Below are 19,969 nucleotides of genomic sequence, written 5' to 3' on the forward strand. Positions count from 1 at the left end.
AAAAAAAACCAACAAAATTTCAGGGAGCATTGATAGACACTTCTGATGGCTAGAGAAGTCACAAGAGACCTTTTTAGTAGGTGCAGCACTGCAGTGGGTGACAGTCTTCCCTTCTTGCAAAACCCCAAGCCCAGCTCCATTGGCAGCACCATGCCTCGCTTTCCAGCATCAGCCAGCTGCGTGCTCCTGGGAAAGTGAGTCTATAGTTGCTGCTCAGAAATAATTACTCACGTCAGCACCTCCTAGAAGGGAAACAGGCGGGCAGAAAGCTCTAGTGTAGGAGAGAATATGTGCAGAAGGCCCCCTTGTTACAGTATTAGAGATATGGCATTAAAAAGCAGCAAGGGCAGAACCCCTTGTATGGGGGGGACACCACACAAGCATCACAACAGCCACTTATTTCTTCATCCTTTCCCCTTTTCCTTTCAGAGGAAGGGACAGCAAGGATCCCCTAATGCCTGTGTGGGGTTTGGACTACTGAAGCTATTAACATGCTACAGCCCTTACACAATTGATGGCCAGAAGGACAAAAAATGCACTTTATAAGCATTCTCTTGGAAAGCCCATTGTGAAGCTCCTGGCAATGCACCATACCCCTACCTGGGGTGGGCAGGCAGCAGGAGCTTCAGATCACTCCACCTCTCCTCCCGTCAGCCCCCCAAATTAAGGGCCAACAGCCCCCTTGGGCTAGCCCAAAGACATGCCCTCATGCTGGCAACCGCAGAGCTCGCACACAGATGTCAGACCAGACAAACATCACTAACCTCTTGCAGGAAACATCTCCATTGCAAGGCGCTCGCTTTAACAGGTCAGACGAACACACTGCAAAAGTGCCGGTAATAGAGAGGCCAAGGAGCAAGTCTCGAGAACCCAGACACTGGTATAACACTGATAAAAATACTTTCAAAACAGTGAAGTCAGCCAACAGTGGCCTTCCATTTAAGGAACCACTAGATCAACACCAGGCTTATTCCTTAAGATACAGACAGTAGGAGATGAAGTTTTTAAAAAGTTGTTGAATCACACCCATTCTTAAAAATAAATCAACTATTAAAAGACACGCTGCTTTAGAGATACGTACTCCTCATTGTCCTAATTACAAAGTTGGCTGAATGCTGCTCTTTGAAAAATGAAACACGGCTGTTGTCATGCTGTTTCAGCAGGGTGGTGTGTCAGAGGAAGTTCTCCAGCAGACAATGTTCTTTCAGGGTCTGATTGTATATCTAAGGGAGGGCCACATGGCCCATGACCCCTGAAATGCATCCATTAAAGAAAAGAGACTCGCAAGCACACAATCACTTCCATTTGTCTTTTGTGCTATTGTGGTAGATTCAAGAATACTGGGCTATTTAAACAGGAATGATGTGGGGTCTGTGGAGGTCTGCGCAAGAGTGTGGCAAGTCTGAATTAAATCCATCGTGTTCTTAGGGGAATTCAGCAGGGCTTGATTTTTTAGGAGACTTTAAAGAGATAATATTCCTTCCAAGACTGCATCTTTGGACAATATTATTAAGGCTGCCTAACCCTTCCCAGTACTGTTTTCAGTTGCTTATAAATTCACCAAGTCCTGGCTGTTCAAGATAGGAGTTTGCATGCTAGCCGGCTCTGCCTCAGGCAGAGTTGTTTTGGAACATGTGAGTTCAACTGCTTCTCAGAAAGCAGCATGGGAATAAACACATTGTTTTGTTCAATTTCTGGTGACTTTTTTTTTGAACAGCCTCGGACCCATGATTTAGAACTGGGACTTTAATGAGCAGGGGATAGCTTTTTGTGTCAAATTTAATTTTTGTCATCACCAAAAATCTAGGCAAATTATAAGCCTTTTGAGGGGAGGAGAAAAAGCAACTAAATTGCATATGCTCAACAACCCTTCGACTTTAGAATTTAAGACTCAAGGGTTTTGGCTTTGCTAAGCAAAATTAGAAGCAGGTACAGGGCAGGCAGGAGGTAAAAAAGAACAGGAGCCAACAAACAACTGGCAGCAGCAGGAGAGAGCTACCAAGAGGACTGGTAAATGAAGAAGATTCAAAACCCATGTTTGAGCCAGTAGGCTTAGAAGCTTAAGAAGACCAAGGAGTTGTAACAAGACATCAAGACAGACCATGAAAAGTCTTCTACTGGTTCCACTGCAGAATATGACCATCTTTGGGAAACCTCATTTCACCCACTCTCCTTGTCAGGAAAGCTGTTCGCAAAAGCATATTTTGAATCTCTAGAGCTACTCAAGTGGAGAAGCCACTTTCTCTTGGAGGTCATCATTTTAAGGTGCAGAGTCTGTCCAGCATCTCTGGAAATGCAAGCCTGCTGGTGGACAACACGTGCACCAGGGGCACATGGGGAAACACTTTCACAGTAGCAGGCAGGAATTAGCTTCTGCAAGTTTTTCCCATTTTATGAGTGAAAGAGCATAAGTCAGTCTTTAATTATTTCACCATAAAACAGTCAGCATTAGCTCCATTATTCTGTGCTTTAGAGCGCTGCTCTTTGTGGCCTGTGCATTTTAACAGCTTAGTATGAAGCTGTGTCCTCGGCATTATGCTCAAGGGAAACCTATCTGAAGCACCAGTGCTTGCTGAGTCAAACTTAACTTCTGTATCACCTTATATCTGATTGTTACTCAGTTCTTCCCTGTGTTTTGGAAGAAAAATGGAAACCTTGAGTTACGGCTGCATCTTCCTGCATTAAGTCAACCACAGCAGATTCTACCACGAGTTACTGTGCCAGAGACTTCCAGCTCTAGTGAGTACCAAGAGACCACAATTGGTTGTACACAAGCTATGCAGGATGCAAAGGTTTAGTACAGCTATGCAGTTAAGTGCCTGTCCAGCTGAGGTCTACAGCATTCAGATAAAGGATGCATCTCCAGTCCTAAGGAGATATAAGATACAGGTTTCAAGTAGTCTGCTGTCATGTGCATGATCAAGGCTGTATGAGAAGTCAGCATTTGAGCTCATCCTCTTTCAAAGAAGCTTCAAGTAAGAGCATTAACATGTGATACACCATGCTTAAAATGAAACTCTGCTAATGTGACTGCAAAGGCTTATTTGCTATATTTGATGGCTTCACTATTTGTTGAAGAGGTGAGCATACCCACCTCTAATCCATGGTCATCAGATCTTTAAAGCAGAAAGTCTACCCTTGACCAGGAGTAATATACCACCTTCTGTAGCGACTGGGTTTCCTCAGTTCAGCTCCAAAATGAGATGGAATAAACAAGAAGAATTTTACCAAGTTTTTAAAAAGTTCAGTGTAACTAGAGATGCACAAATTATGCAAATTTAACCTCAGTTCTGACCCCAGTAGCTTTCTTCCCCCTCCATCAGCCCACACTCAAGGCCAAATTTGTGCTTTTATCTTGTTTTCTAGCCCTTGCCAGCTTTCCATTCACACAGTTTTCCATACCTTATTCAGGGGGGCAATAAAAGCATATGATATCATCTGAAAATGAGGCAGAAATGGATCCGTTACAATGCTTTATTGTATTAACAGCCTGCAGAAAGGTAACAAAGCCTCTGCAGAATAGGACTCTACCCCTAAATTTTACCCCTTGCAGTTCTGTTTCAGCATTTTCAAGTTCAGAAAGCTTAGTGACTGTTTACTGACACTTAAAAGCTCATTTACAGGGGGATTACTTTCCTAAATGAGGCTTTTGGATCCCCAAACTAAACAGCCCTCGTTAGCAGTTCTATAACCCTGTGCCTTAGACAGCTGTGCTTTTAGTGCAGAGTAGGTTAGAGCAATCACCCTCCCAGTCTGCTTGTTAGGAGGTCTCAGCTCAGACCCAAAGGCATCAAACAACTTAGACAGGCTCTGCAAGGTCCTCAGGCAGAGTAAACCCCTTTTAAAAATGGCTTTACAAATTTGAAGTTAGCAAGCCTAGCAGAAAGGCAAAGAGGACCCCCTCTGATGATGCTGAGAGTACATTGCATCCAGTTAAGATGATCTCTTTGCCTTCCAGCCACTGACAGAAGCTGGGGTATCAATTTCAGTTCATGGGCATATTCTATATGTTTTTTTTGCTCAGCAGATCCCCAAACCTTATATAAGCTTCTGTTTCCTAAAAATCCCAATCTATCCTCAAGGAAAATATCAGTTCTTCAGAATCAACCTTTTAAGCAAGCTTCAAGGGGCCTAGCATAGGTTCCCTGCATTTGTCACGTTCCTCTTCCCCCACCTCAAGTACAGATCGAGTTTACATGTACAGAGCACTCATAGCTTCATATTCAACATGAACAACCCTACCTCCATCCCCTCAGCCCCGTGAGGATCGCTGCAGCGCACTACTGCATTTTTCTTATTTTACAATAAGGGAGTGAGAAGCAGGCATTGGGTCCTTTCCCTCCAGCTGCATTTTGTTCAGCATCACCTCATTAACCAAGTTTGAGCTGCAGAGGTTTATGAATAGACTCACTAAGCCAGCTATGACTTCCTCTGTGCTTGTGCAAGCTCCTAACTGCACATTGTCCTGCAGGGTAGACAGCTGCAAAGCTCTTCCTTTGCTTTCCTGTTTCTTAGAAGTGCAATGCCACCCGTCTTAGTGTCCTAATCATAGGAAGTTGTCTCAGTGTTGAGAATAACCTCACCCACATCCACTTCCAGCTTTTCATACACAAAGTTGAGCAAACAGCCGGCACCAGTCTTGGGGGAAAGTCCAGCTCTCAGCCCAGCCACATGTCACTTTGGTTTTACATGTCCTTGTGTGCACACAAAGGCTTTGCTTCAGGAAACTACAGCCAGCCCTCTCAAGCCTGAAAAGTCTCTTGGGGTTATCCACCCACCCTCAGAGCTCAGAAAGCCTGGACGTACGCTGTTTTCAGGAAACAGGATCACGGTGCCCACCAAAATACCCTTCTTCTAAACAGCTTGCTTTCCTGCCAGCCAGCACCCTTCAACCTGTCTCCACAACTGCTTTGTAAATGCGTTCCAAAACCAGGGTCCAAAGCTTACGGGGAACCCCCCATTCCCAGCATAACCCCATGCCCATCTCACCACAACCCTGCCATACCGCAAGTCAGTTTTTGCTATCCTGTCAAGTACCATCACTCAGCAGGAAATACACCAACCAAGGAAAAAAGGTCCAACCATAAAGGATTAAGCACTTCAGCACAGAGTTCTATCTAGCCAACATCCCTCCAGTGTTTATCTATATCTAATAAGACCGCATCATGTTGAACGCTCAGAGGGAGGCCTCCAACAGTCCCCTGCACGAAGGGGTAGTGAGAGGTGGACTAGCTAAAAGTGGCTACGTGTTGGAGAGGACTCTAGCATTTGAGGCCAATGACAGGTGGGAAAAAATGCATCTCCTTGACAGCAGAATAAAACCAAATGACTTAATTATCCCTGGTTTAAAAATATGAATTTCTCAGTATAGTGCAAAGAAACTCCTTTAGCATGGATGCTAGTTGGATATTTCTCTCCCCACACCCTGTTCCTTAGTCTTGTAAGAGGCTTAAGATCTTTGAGAATACCTGTCAAGCTTGGCTGTAGCTGGCTCCTGGAAGGAAGACACACGTGGTACCATTACATAAAGCTTAGCTTACTCTGGGTGAGATGAGAAGCTAGGAGCACCACCTACATCATTATTAGCCTCCTGCAAATACCCAGCACAGAGACTACAATAGATCTTGGAGTGACAAGATTTGGATGCAGAGAATGCTGGGGGCTCAATCAAGTTTAATTCTTCAAGGACTGTGACAGCTCACAGCACATAAGTCCAGGGGAACATTGCTAAGGACAAAGTACCTCATTCAGTCACAACAACAGTTTGCAAAGAGATTGACATTTATTTTTTATTTCGGTTCAAAAAAATAAAAGGCATCCCCAGGCTGAGCAAGCTGTCAGCTACAAGCCTCCAGCACACAAAGCAGCCATTTCATCTCCGCTGCACAGGGCATCGCTGTGCTGTTAGGTTATTACAAACCCGCTCCTTAATTCCCCCATCCTAGGGAAGGGGAGGAAATGCCAGTGAGCTGATGGGGCCTGAACGGCCCTCCTAGGAGGCATGTTATTTACCAGCCCTGTGTTCTCCTCACGTGGCAGCAGGCACAAAAGCTACCTACGTGCAGTCATACCTGGTCACATAATCATACTGGCAGGAGACCAGTCCCAGGACAGCCATCTCTGAAGGATGACCAATGTGGCACACCATTTGCATGGATCAAGACTTGTTCCTCAAATGAAGTTGAGGGGTACAAACCCAACTCTCCTACAGAGAGATCTTTCTGCTTTTCAAGAGGAAAACAGCTGCCTGAATGAAGCCATAACCTCGAGAACACAGGGACCCAGAGATTAATAAACCAGCAGGCCCTAGCATTAGGCCAAGGATCATTTTGCACAAGTGAGCATTCAAGGATATTTGTGTACAAGCACATTTGGGTAGGTACATGGAGACTGTGGTTATTTGGATGTCAAACTCCAATCCAAGACCTTACTGCAAAGGGTTATTGTCAACAGCAGACTCAGATGTGTTGGTAGGTGAGCCTGCCATCTGCCATCACCCCAGGGACCAGCTCTAAGTTCCCAGGAACAGAAAGAAACTGTGGCTGAACCTATGGATGAGGGACAGGGAAAGAAAAGTCTGAGCCTGCAGCAGAGTTAGAAGAACAGCAGGAGAAACCAGAAGCAGCTTCGTGCATCAGGGTCCATTGTGATCTGCAGGGACAAGACCACCCCAACTCCATAAGCTGGATGAAAGGACAATCCTAGTGCTATTTTACATTTAGCTGCCTAAGGTAATTTAGCAAGATGACAGACCTGTTTTTTGTTTTCTTTAAGAAAAAGCCAGACAGGCGCCTGAACCACTGCTATCAAAGCTGAGCTGGACCTGGAGCAAGAAATCTGCCTTCCTGACAAAAATAAGCACAAGGAAGCTTTAAAAAAAAGACCTTGTTCATGGGTTCAGACATCATGCTAGGACAATAACAAGCATTTGCATAACATTGTTGCAATCCTGATGAGATCTCAGATACAGACACCGGTGCTTGAAAGAAGTGTCTGTCACACCAGTGTTACCACCAAATCAGGAAGTGAAGCTGGGCCAAGTGAAGCAGTTGCCACATTAAGGAGCCCAGCCACACACAAAGGAATCCAGGAAGTCACCTGAGGAACCCTCAAGTCTCAGTGCCTCTGCAGGTGAAAGCCTTCGACTCAAGAGTCAACAGGCTAATTGTCTGCAGAAGCCCATTGTTTTAGTGCTAAAGCAGCAGCTGGTACATAAAATTTTATGCCTTTACAATTATGACTAAGCTAGGAGCTGACACCAAGCTGCAGCCTGCTTGCTGTAGGCTGAAACCTTTTGTTTATCACCTTAATACAAGGCAAGAACAAGCCTGAGCATCAGGTCACCTCCCTCACAAGCAACTGCGTCATCTCTCCCAAAGGAACGCGGGAGGAAGCAAGTTATTTGGGGAAATGCCAATATTTGAAGCTATTGAAAGAAAGCACTGATGCCAGAGATGTGGGGTTATTGGCTATTCTTGAAATCTGAGAGGATGCCATCAGCTATTTTCTTCATCCTACATGATCCAGGGAAGCAGCTAAAACTGTGGGTTTGCTCATTATGGATGAGAGCGCTCAGTGAACATCTCCATTTGACATGGACATATGAACCAAGATGCAAGAGAGACATTGTCTCTTGGACAACAAAGAGCCCAAGGTGCTCACTGCTGGGTCAAGGCAGAGTGCTGTCACTATCTTTCCTTTGTATATACGCAGCAAGATTCAGGCTCTTTAGGTCATGCAATACTCAAAGTAAAAATATGGAGTAGGAACACTTCAACAAATAACCAACCTATAAAGGTACGCTGCTCTTGCACAGTGCCAGAAGGCTTTTAACCCCATCTTAAAAGCAGCAGCTTTTCCTTAGAAGTCAACAGCAAGAACCAAATTCAGATTTGGTACTCAACACCTCAGCCATCACCTGCTGGACAAGACATCCATCCTGACCTGGTGATACTGAAGGCAGACTTCACATGTATGCCGCAAAGAGGTGATGGACTACAAACATTAGCTGTAGAATTAGAAATTTCAACTCAGTGTTGAGTATTTTCTTTCCTAGAGACACTAGATCAGAGTCTTGGGGTGGGATAGTCTTCCATCCTTGGAAGTACTCACAGCTTGGCTGGATAGAGCTGTTATAAACCTGCATGAGCTCTCAAGGTTGCTGAGCTTAAAGTGAGGGGGTGGACTGAAGAAATTCCAATCTCATCTTTTTTTTAAACCAATCCAAAATTTGGTGTTTTTTTCTCCCCCCTCAAAAAACCTGAAGAAATTAAAAGCACTTTCTCTCCAGGACAGCAGCCACACAGGTAAAGTACAATTCCACTCCAGACTTCTCAGTCCCAAACAAATCAAGCATAATGACATTGAAAGAAGCATTACCTATTTCTGCCATGCTTGCAGCTGAAAGCACCCATGAGTCATGCCACAGAATGAGACCAAACTGTTCCTTTTCCTGAGGAAAGCTTAAAAACAGACCTGAAAGTTTACCTAGACTGACCTCAAGGCAAGTACTTCTATGCAGAACAGGGCTACAGGGATGCCATTGTTGAGTCTTTCAGTCACAAGATGGCCAAGACAAAGATCTCATATACTTGCTCCCTTAGCATTGGCACTGCAAGAAAGCTGGCCTGGTTGGGTATCCCTCGAGGTGAGACTGGAATGATAAATTTACATGCATGCTTGCTCCATCTAAGGCCATTCGGGCACCTCAGCCGAGTCTCAGCACCAGAGGTCATCAGGTGAAACACTGATGAAGCAGAGGTCTGCTTGGGTGCAAAGCCTCCTGCCAGCTTCTGGCACAGCTCCACAGAGCACCAACACCACATTTTTGTGCACTCTGGCTGTCCTCTGGACAGTCTTGGCTGTGGAAATACATGACAGCACAATCCAGAGGATTCAGACCTCAGCAGGGCCACTTCTCATTCACTCCTGTCTAGCCCACAGCTCCAGTAGCATATTTCTGGAGGTACCAATGCCAGCACACCCAGAAGAGACCCACAGCACCATACCACATTGGCCTTGTCAGGCTGGGTCAGCATTTCAGAGGCTTCCCCTTTATTATCCCCCAGCTTTAACATCCCTCCCCAGTCCCACATAACAAAGCCAGCTATGATATTTGTCTGAAAAGGACTATCATTTCTATCCAAACCCTGTCAAACACTGTTTGGTCTCATTCCTGTCCTCCCAGCCTCTTTTAAGAGGGCTACAGACAGCCACAGCAGCCTGTGCGTGCCTTCCCATGCCAGCTTCTGTGCTCTGAGCACTTGGAGCAAAAGCACTCCTGACAGCTGCAGATCACAAGCGTTCCTTGTAGAATTACGATTTCTAAACGCAGCCAAATCAAAGCAAACCCTGACTCGCCTGCCAGGAGATAGCGATCAGAGACACAAAGCACAATCCTCCAAGAGAACATGAGGAAGAAGAGACAGTCCACTTACAGAGAACAAAGTTGTGGGTTCTTGGCTTTATTTTTTTTTGTGGGTTCTTTGCTTTATTTTTTTCTTGCACTCCAGGCTGCAAATCCTCTGCTCACAAGCTACACAACAAGATGCAAGTCTCCAAGAAGCAATACTGACAGCAGGGAAGTGTGCTCACTTCATCTTCCATGGCCTAAGACATTGTTTCTGCTTAGACTAAAAAAATCTTGGGGAGAGATGAGCACTGCTCAGCAAGGAAACATGAATCAGGAGCATTTGCTCACTTGAGCACCTCAGGTTGAGGTAGACCATACAAACAGACTAGCTGCACAGCAGTGGCTCCCAAAAAAAAGGGGTCAGGAAGCATTTGAGCAGCTTCCTTTGCCATAGTGGGCTTATTAATAAGAACCATTTAGTTTCTTGCTGCCACTATGACCATGTTTTTACACCAAGAGTTAAAAGCCTTGAGGTAAGGCTGAGGACGAGCAAGAGGTAAGTTTATAATAGTCTCAAAGCTCAATGAAACAGGTCTTTCATTGAAAGAGCTGCCCACAAGTTAGTATTTTTCCTTTGAGCTGCCTTTTTATGACCTGTTTTTACCAAGTCCCTACCAGCAGGAGATGCCATAGCCACCAAACTCAATAGCAGTGACAAGATAGCTTCCCATCCCAGACCAAAAAAGTCACTTGATATTTCAGCAGCCCTCTGAAACAAGAGATGAACTGCCCTCTGAAAATGCGCACGGTCACACTGGGAGTGTCACAACTTGAGATCAAAGATCACAAGCAGCCACCCAATTGAGGGCTGCTGTAAACAGAGACATGAAACAGAAAAGTGTTAACCAAGGCTAGACTGTGGCTTGTTTTCTGTCCTGGAGCCACGCTTGACTGGTCTCTTGGGCATTAGCTTGGAGCACTGCAGTTTGCTAACCCGATGCCAGCAAGAGCAGCTAGCTAGGGCATGCAGTAGGGTTTCTGGAGCCTACCTATCAGATCTTATCACCCAGAGGCATCAGGGGAGACTGGCTCCAGGTGGATGAAGTATTAAACACATCAACTTGGTCCCTCCTCCAGGTGGGAAAGGGACCAAGCCATTTCCCTACCATCACAGAGCCATTTCAAGAAGCAACAGCAGATTGCATCTGCACAGAGACACAGCAGCAAGGAGCAAGACCTCTCCAGGCTCCAGCTATCACACGTCCTGGTGTGATCACCCAGCCTTCAGATGGGGAGCTGATGAGACCGGAGTTGTGAAACAGCATCTCTGCTGTCAACAGATGCCTATTCTCATCTCAGCATGACCTCACCACATCCAAATCGGGATCAGATTCTATCTTCTCAGACCCGCCGTGGCTGCACAGAGCTATCCTGGCAAGGGATGGGATGCTGTCAGCACCTCCTATCTCCAGCCTTTGTGTGCCCTCCATTGCAGTATCCAACTGATTTGGGAGGCTTTCGAGCAGATATCCTCTGAACCAAGAGCCCAGCCCCATTCCAGTTCAGATCTGCGTAAGCTAGCAGGCAGTCATGCATACACCACCATACCCTGACAGCTCCATCTCCGAGCTGCTTCATCTATTCCCAGATCATCCCCTTCCTTAAACTGCATTTAAAGTGCATTCACAGGGGAAGGCATTATTTGAAGTCCATCCCTTAATTTTAGCTATAACACTACAAAAGACCCTCAGAGCAAAGAAACACCGTCTATGTCAGAGACTACCCGATAAATTCAGCTTGACTCCATCTTTCCCCCACAGGGCAAAACACCCAGGTCCTCTCCTGTGAGAGGTGATCAGAACAGCCATCGTGGCTGAGAAGCAGGGGCTTCTCTGCAAGGGGCATCCCATGCAGTCACCCACTGGAGGAGCAGGCAGGGTATCAAAAAGCATACGAAGGCCAGGATTTGGCCTAGCAAAGCTCTTTAAGCAAAAAAAGTGCTTCAGCAGCCCATGCTAGAATAGGAGCATAAGCTTGGAAATGACAACTGAATGTCTTGAGATGTAGAAAGATATGAGGAAAATAAACTAGAATTTTGAAACTAAATTTTTCAGTAATATTTGGGCCAGAATCAGCTGTAAAACTCAAGTCCACATCCCAGCTCACTTCCACTGGACACCATTTAGCTCAGCAAGGGGCTTTTGCTTTAGACATTCAAACACACACATGCCACCTACACTGGGGCTCCCAGAACTGAGGGGGATGAGCAAGCAATCTGATAACAAAAAGTAACTTCCTCAGTTTTTCTAAGTATATGCCAGGTTTAGCACTTCCTCCTCAGAGCACACAACAGATCCTGCCATCCGCAGTGGTGGCTGAGCTTTTTAGAAAGGCGGAACAAAGGCAGAAGACCTCTGGAAGCTTACTGATGCTTCCTTTGAACCCATAAGCTGTGGTCCTTACTCTGGAGTACAGATACATTGGCCTGTCCACCTCAAAGGTGAAGGAGGTGACCCCCAGCAAGACAGCAACTGTACTGCTATTGACAGGAAACTTCTTCCAGAGGACCAGAAAGCTTGGGGATTATCACCATCTTAAAATAGGATGCAGACACATGCACTGCTCCACAACCATGAAGGAAAAATCAGTGTTTTTCTTCACTAAAACATCTTCCCTGCTTCCTAAATTGTGCATTAGCTGCAGCCTTCAGGTGGCATGCCAGATGATGGAGCAGAGGAAGGGTAGGTGTAGCACGTAACAGTGTCCATTACCCTCAACTAATGAGAAAGAAGCATTGCTGAGATCTGTAAACAAGAGAAATATATATTCTCCCAGCTAGCTCGGAAGCCAAGAGAAGCAAGCAGAGCAAACCCAGAGCCCACTGCCTGCTAGGCACTTGCCAACCACACATAAGGAAGAGCAGAGACAAGGTTAGGGGCCTCATTCCACCAGTCTTCACACCCATTTTTGGCCTACAGACTGCCTTGGCCAACAGAAAACGGGAGCTAGCAATACAAAGCTCTTGCTGATACCAGCCGCAAGCCTCTCCCCAGTTTGACTTTAACTGCAACTTCATAAAACCATGGAAAACTGAGTTCCACGTACCTTTTAATTTTGTAATAGAGATGCTTGCCATATCCCACAGCATTACAATTTCAGCCTCGATTAAAGTGAATCAACAGCAGCAACAGAGCAAACAAAGCTGTAAAGCACATTTTTTCAGCCCTCTCAGATTCAACAACTTCTCTCAGTTTACATAGCAGTTATTCAAGTTTCATTTGTCATGCTGAAAAGAAGCAAGAAAAGAAACAAGCTGGGTGCTTGCTCTCCACACTAGGTGCAGACCAGCTTTCCCCATGAGCCTTCCCAGCAGGATTTGATGCACAGCTGGCTCCAAAATCCAATTTCAGAACAATTTCAATATGCTGTGCTGCTGTATAATCTGTGCAGCATCATTAAGAGGAAGACATGAGTTTATTTTCTCTTGGAGCTGGGAATATATTTTCTTACGAGATGAGTTTTGATATCATGCTTAGCAGGGAACCAGAGATAAGCCATGTGCCGGGTGAGAGATCTGATGTTTTTGTAAAGCATCTTTCACAAGGCAGCAGGGCAGACGTTAAACAGGAAGCATTTATTGACTCTGTGCTCACTTCATAAAACATTTACACGGGGAAGAGGAGAAACAGGAGCTCCAACAACTCAGCTTGGATCTCAGTACAAACAACTGTGAGTTCATGCATTGTTCTAGCATGCAAGTGATCTCAAACGTTGGGCAGCCTCAGCTTTCAGGCTGCAATACCCTCCTGGAAGAATGAAACCAGACAGAGCTGCTCCCAGTCAGGGCTTCTTACTAAGCCACTAGAGCACAAATTTGAAGCTTTCCTTCTGATGGCTTAAATCAGCATGGAAAAGACTGTGCCATCACCATGGTATTGGAGGGGTATGCAGGCAGTACAAAACACTGAAATAACAGCCCAGACATTACAAAACACATGGAAGATAGAGACCTGCTGGTGCAGGTGGACCAAGAAGCAGCAAGGCAGCTCCACACAGCCCTGCTGGCTCCTTCACAGCCTCCCAAGCCCCGATCACACTAGCCTTGCACCATTCTGAGCTGGGCTGCCACAGTGCCCCAGCACACGGGGCTGTGTGCCAGGCAGCTGAGAGCAGCACTTGTTGCAGGTATGCATCTGCCCTGCCATCCTCAGACAGCCACCAGCACCCTCCAGCCCCACACCAGGAGCCACAAAGCAGCACGAGCATTAGGAAAGCAACACTTGAGTCAGCTTGATGAAGAATCCCACATCCAGTTAAACCCTGGCATGTGTCATTGCACCAGCTTCTTAGTTCAAAGCAGGTTCATGCAAGTTCAATTTCAGCTGGTATTTAATGACTCAGGGAAGCCAGCACACATCACAGCTCACACGAGTTCAAGCCCATGGGACAGACACACGGCAGCCACTAACACATTTACCCCTGCTGCTAGAGCTGCAGGTTGCTCAGCTCTCAAGTCTCTCATCCATCCAAGAAAAGGAGGTTACTTAGACACAGAAGCAGCATTTCTCTTGCTGTGACAGATAATTCATTTGGGGCTTTTGAAAGTCTGAGGGAAGGCAAAGCCAGCAAAACTGGGAAGGCAATCTGAGCTGGTTGCCAACAGTTCACTGCAAGAGTCAGCTCCACGCTCAGCTGGCAGAGGTTGGATCCAGAGAGACATCCCCAACTGGGATACTGAGGATCTACAGCCTTCAGCCTCTTTATTTAACTACTTCTCATTTTGGCCAACACTCTGGATGGGAAAAATCACCCCTCATCCTCTCCTACTGAAAAGATCCTCTTTATATGGATGCAGCAGCCCTCTGCTACAACCTACGGAGACTTTTTTCATTACCAGTTATGAATGTGTTGTGTTTTAAAGATACCATGAAACCAACCGTGAATACAGAAGGCCTGGCCAGGTAGCTTTTCTTAACTCAAAAAAGATATTCCTTACTGGCATTGAGCTGAGCTACCCGCTCCCAGTCTGGCAAGGAAGTGTGGAAATATCCAAATCTAATTGAAGGCATTTCCCATGAAATATGGGATTCTAGGAAATGCTTCAGATGCTCTTGCCTACCACACGAATCGCATCCCTACCTCCTTCTGAGGTTGCTGACAGATGCCACATATCAGATCCCCTCTTTGTTTCAATTAAATTAAGCAACAAGCCTGATTCGATTAGCACGAGGAAGTCAGCAATCAAGATGTTCTCACAGCAGGAGCAGTGGGTCCTGAGCAGCCCTGGAGCTAAGGGGCTCAGGCACACATCGCATTGCCACTGCAGGAGCAAGAGCAAGGCAGCACGAGTACTGCACAGAGAAGGAGGGTCACCATATGCTGCACATGCTGAGAAGGGATGTTTAAGCCTGGATACCTATAGGCTGTTTTAGATTGGTCTTACAGGCACCACTTGTAAGCCACCATGTGTTATTAATATACCCCTTGCCTAGATGGATACAGCCACAAGCCTTAACACACCCATGTCAACATGCATTACATTTTTAAAAACACATTCATTTCTCTATAACCCAGTGCAGATTTCTGCTCTTGGTGCTATTCATTAGCTGCAAATTGTTAAGGAAGCACTCCTATAGTCAAAGGGAGATAAAAACAATGCGTGACATCTGGAGGCTTTGGCCTTAATTCCATTTATGGGAACAGCTGATGTCATTTTTTTGTTCTGGGAACATACATCCATTTGTTCCAACTACACAGAACTTTTTAGAGAGCCACACAAAGATCAGAAAGCCCCAGACATGAGAATGATTCAGCCCCTTGCCAGGGCTGAGGGGGAAGATGTGCAGAGGGCTCTCTCCAAGCTACAGCAGGCCTTTCAAGCTGCTCTGCCATAGTATTTACACGGCAGGCTCAATTCCCAACAGCACTACATCATCTTGTCTACACACCAGGCGTGTGGCTGGAGGCTCCCACACCCATATTTCTTCCTCACTGAGGAGGAACCCACACACTGGAGCTGCTCAGCCACGATGCTGAGTCCTTCTAGCTACTCAGTAGGTTGGCAGAGCTCAGCAGGTGCCAGATGCAGCAGCCTACAACACAGCAACCTTCCTTCCAAAATGCAATACCTCCCTCCTTGCGAATACTCCACTTTAAAAAAAAAAAAACAAAACAGTGGGGCAGTTGAATTCCTCTTAGTGTTGAGGAGTAGCACATGGCTTATTTCCCCCCCCCAAGAACCATCTATTTGGGCTCTCATGAGAGCAACATCCTCCCCCTTTACCCAGAGAGGCCACTGAAGTCCCAGACCATAGGCAGGTTCCTCCCATCCTGTCCCAGTTCTCTCCAAGCTGATATCAAACTACCACACATCAGCTCAAGGGGTAACTGCAGATGTCAAGCAGACATCAGGTCAGCTTGGCCAAAAGGAGACACGAGGAGAACATAAATGAGTTGTCCTAGGCACAATTTCCATATGATGAGTCTCGCCTGTCTTCTGCATGAGGAGTTCTGTCCCCTGCCCACTAGGCTTGCTGACATTGATCTCCTGTCCCCATCCTGTCCCCTTGGGGGCTCTTATATTCACATTTTCCCTCGTGGACTCCTATATTCACATATTTTACAGCTGAGGATATCAGCATGCCCCTTACCTCTGTCTCTGCCATGAACACACAGCTAGGATAGTTGTTATGCACTACTTCACCTACTTTTGACCCTGTTCTCTGCTGGGAGAGCAAAACCCAAGCAGCCAGTTCCACATCAATACCAGCAAGTTAGGGGACTGCAGAAGGGCTTGGCAAAGCAGCCTGCTCCAGCTCTCTCAGGGCAAGGCTTTAGCCAAATCATACATGCATGGGTGTGCACGAAGGAGAAGCTTTTGGCAGGTGACTGCAGCTGCTGAATCCTCTAAGGCACTAACTAGGGAGCAGCATTTTGGATTCAGTGCTGGGATAAGTCCTGACTGCAGGGCAGTGCAGATTAGAGGGTTCACAGCACCCACCCCCCAGTTCTGCCAGGGGAATCCTTTCCTGGGTTTGCGATCCAGAAAGAAATCAGGAAGCCAGCTCTAATTTCCCCTCTTCACTGAGAAATTTCAGGGATTAAAACTTTCCCATATTCCAAACACTTCTGTAATTATTATTTCTACTAAGTCATCACTGGATAAGATGGAATATGAATGCCTTTGAGACATCTACTCCTGCCAAATAGAGCTTTAAGATTGGTCAGTGAGTAAAACAAAGGATTTGGAGTCTATTTTGGGGGGAAACGGGGGACAGAGTGCAACCAGAAAACAGGCCTGGAACACTCAGATGATGCACAGGTTTTATCCCATTGAAAAGGCAAGGATTATTTTAAAGTCAGAGTTTCAATTCCCCCCCCCCCCCCTTTTTTTTTTTTTATAAGAAACACCACTTAGAGAGGGGGAAAAAAAAAAAAAAAAAAGAACAAATCCACTTTTTAACACCCTTCCTGCCTCTGCAGGGAGAGGAGCCCAGCTGGGCACACTTAATGAGAAGGTTCCTTCCCCAAGGGGGGCTCTCCTGTAACAACCAATAGACTGATGAAAGCCAAAAAAAAAAAAAAACCTCTCCTCTGCCCCCCAAATTCTCTTGTGGGCTCCCCTGCAATTCCCACCCACCACTTGCCAGCTGCTGTCCCCACAGATCATCACAGGAGGCATTTATCAGGAGGGAGCTTCCTCCCCAGGGGATGGCAGGGGGCACTGGCTTTTGAACCATAGCTCCCTTTCACAGGGAGGCAATTTAATATTCTGGGTCAGTTCCATATCTCACAGCTGCTCCACAAATTAGGTTATTGCTTTGAAGATTAAACCATAGGGAATTTCCTTTCCACTCTTTCCTCCCAGGGCCACGCAGAGAGAAGGTTTACAGAGGACTGATAGCTGTTCTGGAGCCTCTGCCCAGCAGGAGCAGGGGACCCAGGGACAGATCCAGCACCACTTTTTACAGCAGGTATCCTTGATTCACTTGATTTAAGTCCTAAGCAGCAGAAACAGGTAAGGGATGGCTAGTTTTCAGAATGTATCTGATCCCCAGAGCAACAGTGACATGCAGCAGGCAACTGAGTTACCTCCTGCCAATAACCACACCAAGGCTCTCCCAAACAGCAGCCTACCAGCCCCAAAGCATCCTTCTATGCAGGAGCACACCCCACAGCTGAGTCACCCTCTCCCCACAAAAATCACACCTCAACATAATAGCAAAAAAGCACAGGACAAAGCCCTTCCACCAATAGAGAAGCACTTCACCCCTTGGTGGGAGGATAAAGGGAAGATGTTACCATGCCTCTTATTCCACATAGAGGAACATCATACCAGCAAGACATCTCAGAAGAGAAATTTGCCACCCAAAAGGCTGTTCCCATTTCCTCACAGCCTCAGTAACCAAAGGGGATTTTCCTAGACAGCTTGTTTCATGCCCAGGAACATTTTTCACTGAGCTCATCTCTGCTACCTGTATCTCATACTTAACGTCTTGGTTGAAAAAGGGACCAGACATTCATCCCCTTCATGTCTCTTACACTCAAATTCCCACTTGTTACCCTCATTCCTTCCCTTCAGGAGAAGCCTGGTCCATGAAGGTGTGTCCTAAAGATACAGCAAATTCAGGAAGATAAGCCATTTCTGGAACAACTGGAGAAGGAGAAGTCTTCCCATTGCTCCACTGCCAGCAATCATTCAAAGCCAGAAGTAACACACATGGCCCAAAGGCTGCTCTCACAACTGGATGAAGGAACAACCTTTGTATGGGGTCTGCCCTCCATGGACACCCCATGTGGCATCACACAGCTCACGGCCTTGCTCCTGCTGACAAGAGGCTCACAACTCCTTCCACACACAACTTATTTCACCCTCTTCCACCAAATCTCTCATTAGGAGTCCAATAAAGGTGCCTAGGCACCATCACTGCCTGATCTCCTACCCATACACAGCTTCTCCTGGGGAGGAAGATCTCATATCTTCCTCACACTGTGACAGGAGGCACCAAGAGTTTTATTAGCTCTTCCTGTGAGCAACAGAAAAATAAGTTCTTCCTAGCAGCTCTTGGAAGTAGCTGCTGTTCCTCCTGAAGATGCCACTGCCTAAGGGAAAAGAGATGCTTCCCTTCATCACTTTGGCTTCCCTGCTACCCAGCCTGTGGCTCAGTCTCTCTGAGAATGTCTTCTAAGAGAGAAAAGGAAAACTGTGGCATGCATGAAAGTTGTTGATTTTTTTTTAATAATAAACCAGCAGACAATTAGGTATTAGAAGACTTTTCAAGCAGTGCCCACAATGCAATAGCCTTTGTAGTCAAGGGAAAGAAGGTTTATTTACCACCTTCGTCCTTTCTGATGTTTCTCATAGCCCCATAGCTTTGCTTGTCTGCCCTCCTCCCTACACAGGGAGGTCTCTACAGTCATCAGCACTAAATATCATTTTCCCTCAGGAAAGAAAACAGAGGGCCACCAGAACTCCTTAACAACAGATTAAAAAAAAATACAAAGACTTTAAAAAAATAATAGAGACCCTAAACCCAAAATCTTCATAAGCCAGATGCCTCTTAGCTGCTGAAGGTCTAAGTTTTCTGCTTCATTCACTTGTTTCATTCATTTCTGCTTCATTCACAGTTTTCTGCTTCATTCCTGGCCCATCCAGAGACCTACCACTTTTTGCTTTTCCTACATTGACTGCCTTTACTTCAAGCACCCATAAGTAAAAACATAAATAAACCAAAAAAAAGCAGAAAACCACAGCTTACCTTCCTGGACAGAAAGCACATTCCCATTATTCTCAGTCTTCTTTGCCTCATCTTCCACCTTCCCAGGAGGTAGCGGATGGAGGGCATAGCTCTCTCCCTCTCCTCCCTTCCTGGTGGCTCTCATAGGGGTTAGCTCCATTCATCACCCCCACCACAAGCCCTGGAGGAGCAGCTCCTCTCTACCACTGGGGCCAGAAGAGAGCACACAGAGGGGAGACCAGGTCCTTTAATGAGGGTGGGGAGGAAGACGACCTCCCCGCCCATGCTAGCCTTTGCTCCCAGCTGTTTCCTATAGGCTCATTTACACTTGGGGGCACTCCTCAGCTCCCTGGGACAAAGCCCAGGGGTCCAACAGCCCAGCTTGACCCACCTGGCAAACCAAGAACTGTTTGTCCAGCCTGCTAGGTGATATTTCTCCTCCAAAACTGGTCAAGGAGGTGTAAATGGAGATGCACGACTTGGTGGTCTGATGATGGTAGGGGCTGTAGCGAAGGTTTAGTTGATGTTTCCTGGAATTTTCCTGGGTTTGAAAACACAGCTGGGGATGGGGATGGGTTGCACAGGTGATGCTGGGCAGCTTGATGGGAACCTCATTCACCTGCAGAGAGGGGCTGCCTCCCCTGCAGGAAAGGGCTTTTTCCCAACAACTCCCCTCAGTAGCAACTCCCAGGGGTCAGTGAGACTTAGAGAAGCCAGGGTGAGGGACAAACAAGGAGAAAAGTCTCAAAAAAAAAAAAAAAAAAAAAAAAAAGAAAAGAAAAAAGTGGAATTTTTGATTGTGAGTTGTTCTGGGCACTGTCTGATAGGGAGAGCTTGGAGCATAAGCTCAAACCAAAATATCTTGGTTTGTTTTTTTTAT

The 19,969-nt window shown here is 46.2% G+C and overlaps 1 protein-coding gene across 1 annotated transcript in view; it reads right to left on the minus strand.

The window, feature by feature from the left end:
* The window catches only part of SLC4A11 (solute carrier family 4 member 11), a 134,998-nt gene extending 115,688 nt beyond the window's left edge, over positions 1-19,310 (minus strand). Inside the window, exon 1 of the mRNA XM_035324460.1 lies at positions 19,111-19,310. Within this exon, the coding sequence (XP_035180351.1) occupies positions 19,111-19,249 (139 nt within the window). The 5' untranslated portion in view covers positions 19,250-19,310. The remainder of the gene's footprint in view (positions 1-19,110) is intronic.
* Positions 19,311-19,969: the final 659 nt, after the last annotated feature.

The sequence above is a fragment of the Oxyura jamaicensis genome, chromosome 4 (assembly GCF_011077185.1).
Source record: "Oxyura jamaicensis isolate SHBP4307 breed ruddy duck chromosome 4, BPBGC_Ojam_1.0, whole genome shotgun sequence".
NCBI classification, from domain to species: domain Eukaryota; kingdom Metazoa; phylum Chordata; class Aves; order Anseriformes; family Anatidae; genus Oxyura; species Oxyura jamaicensis.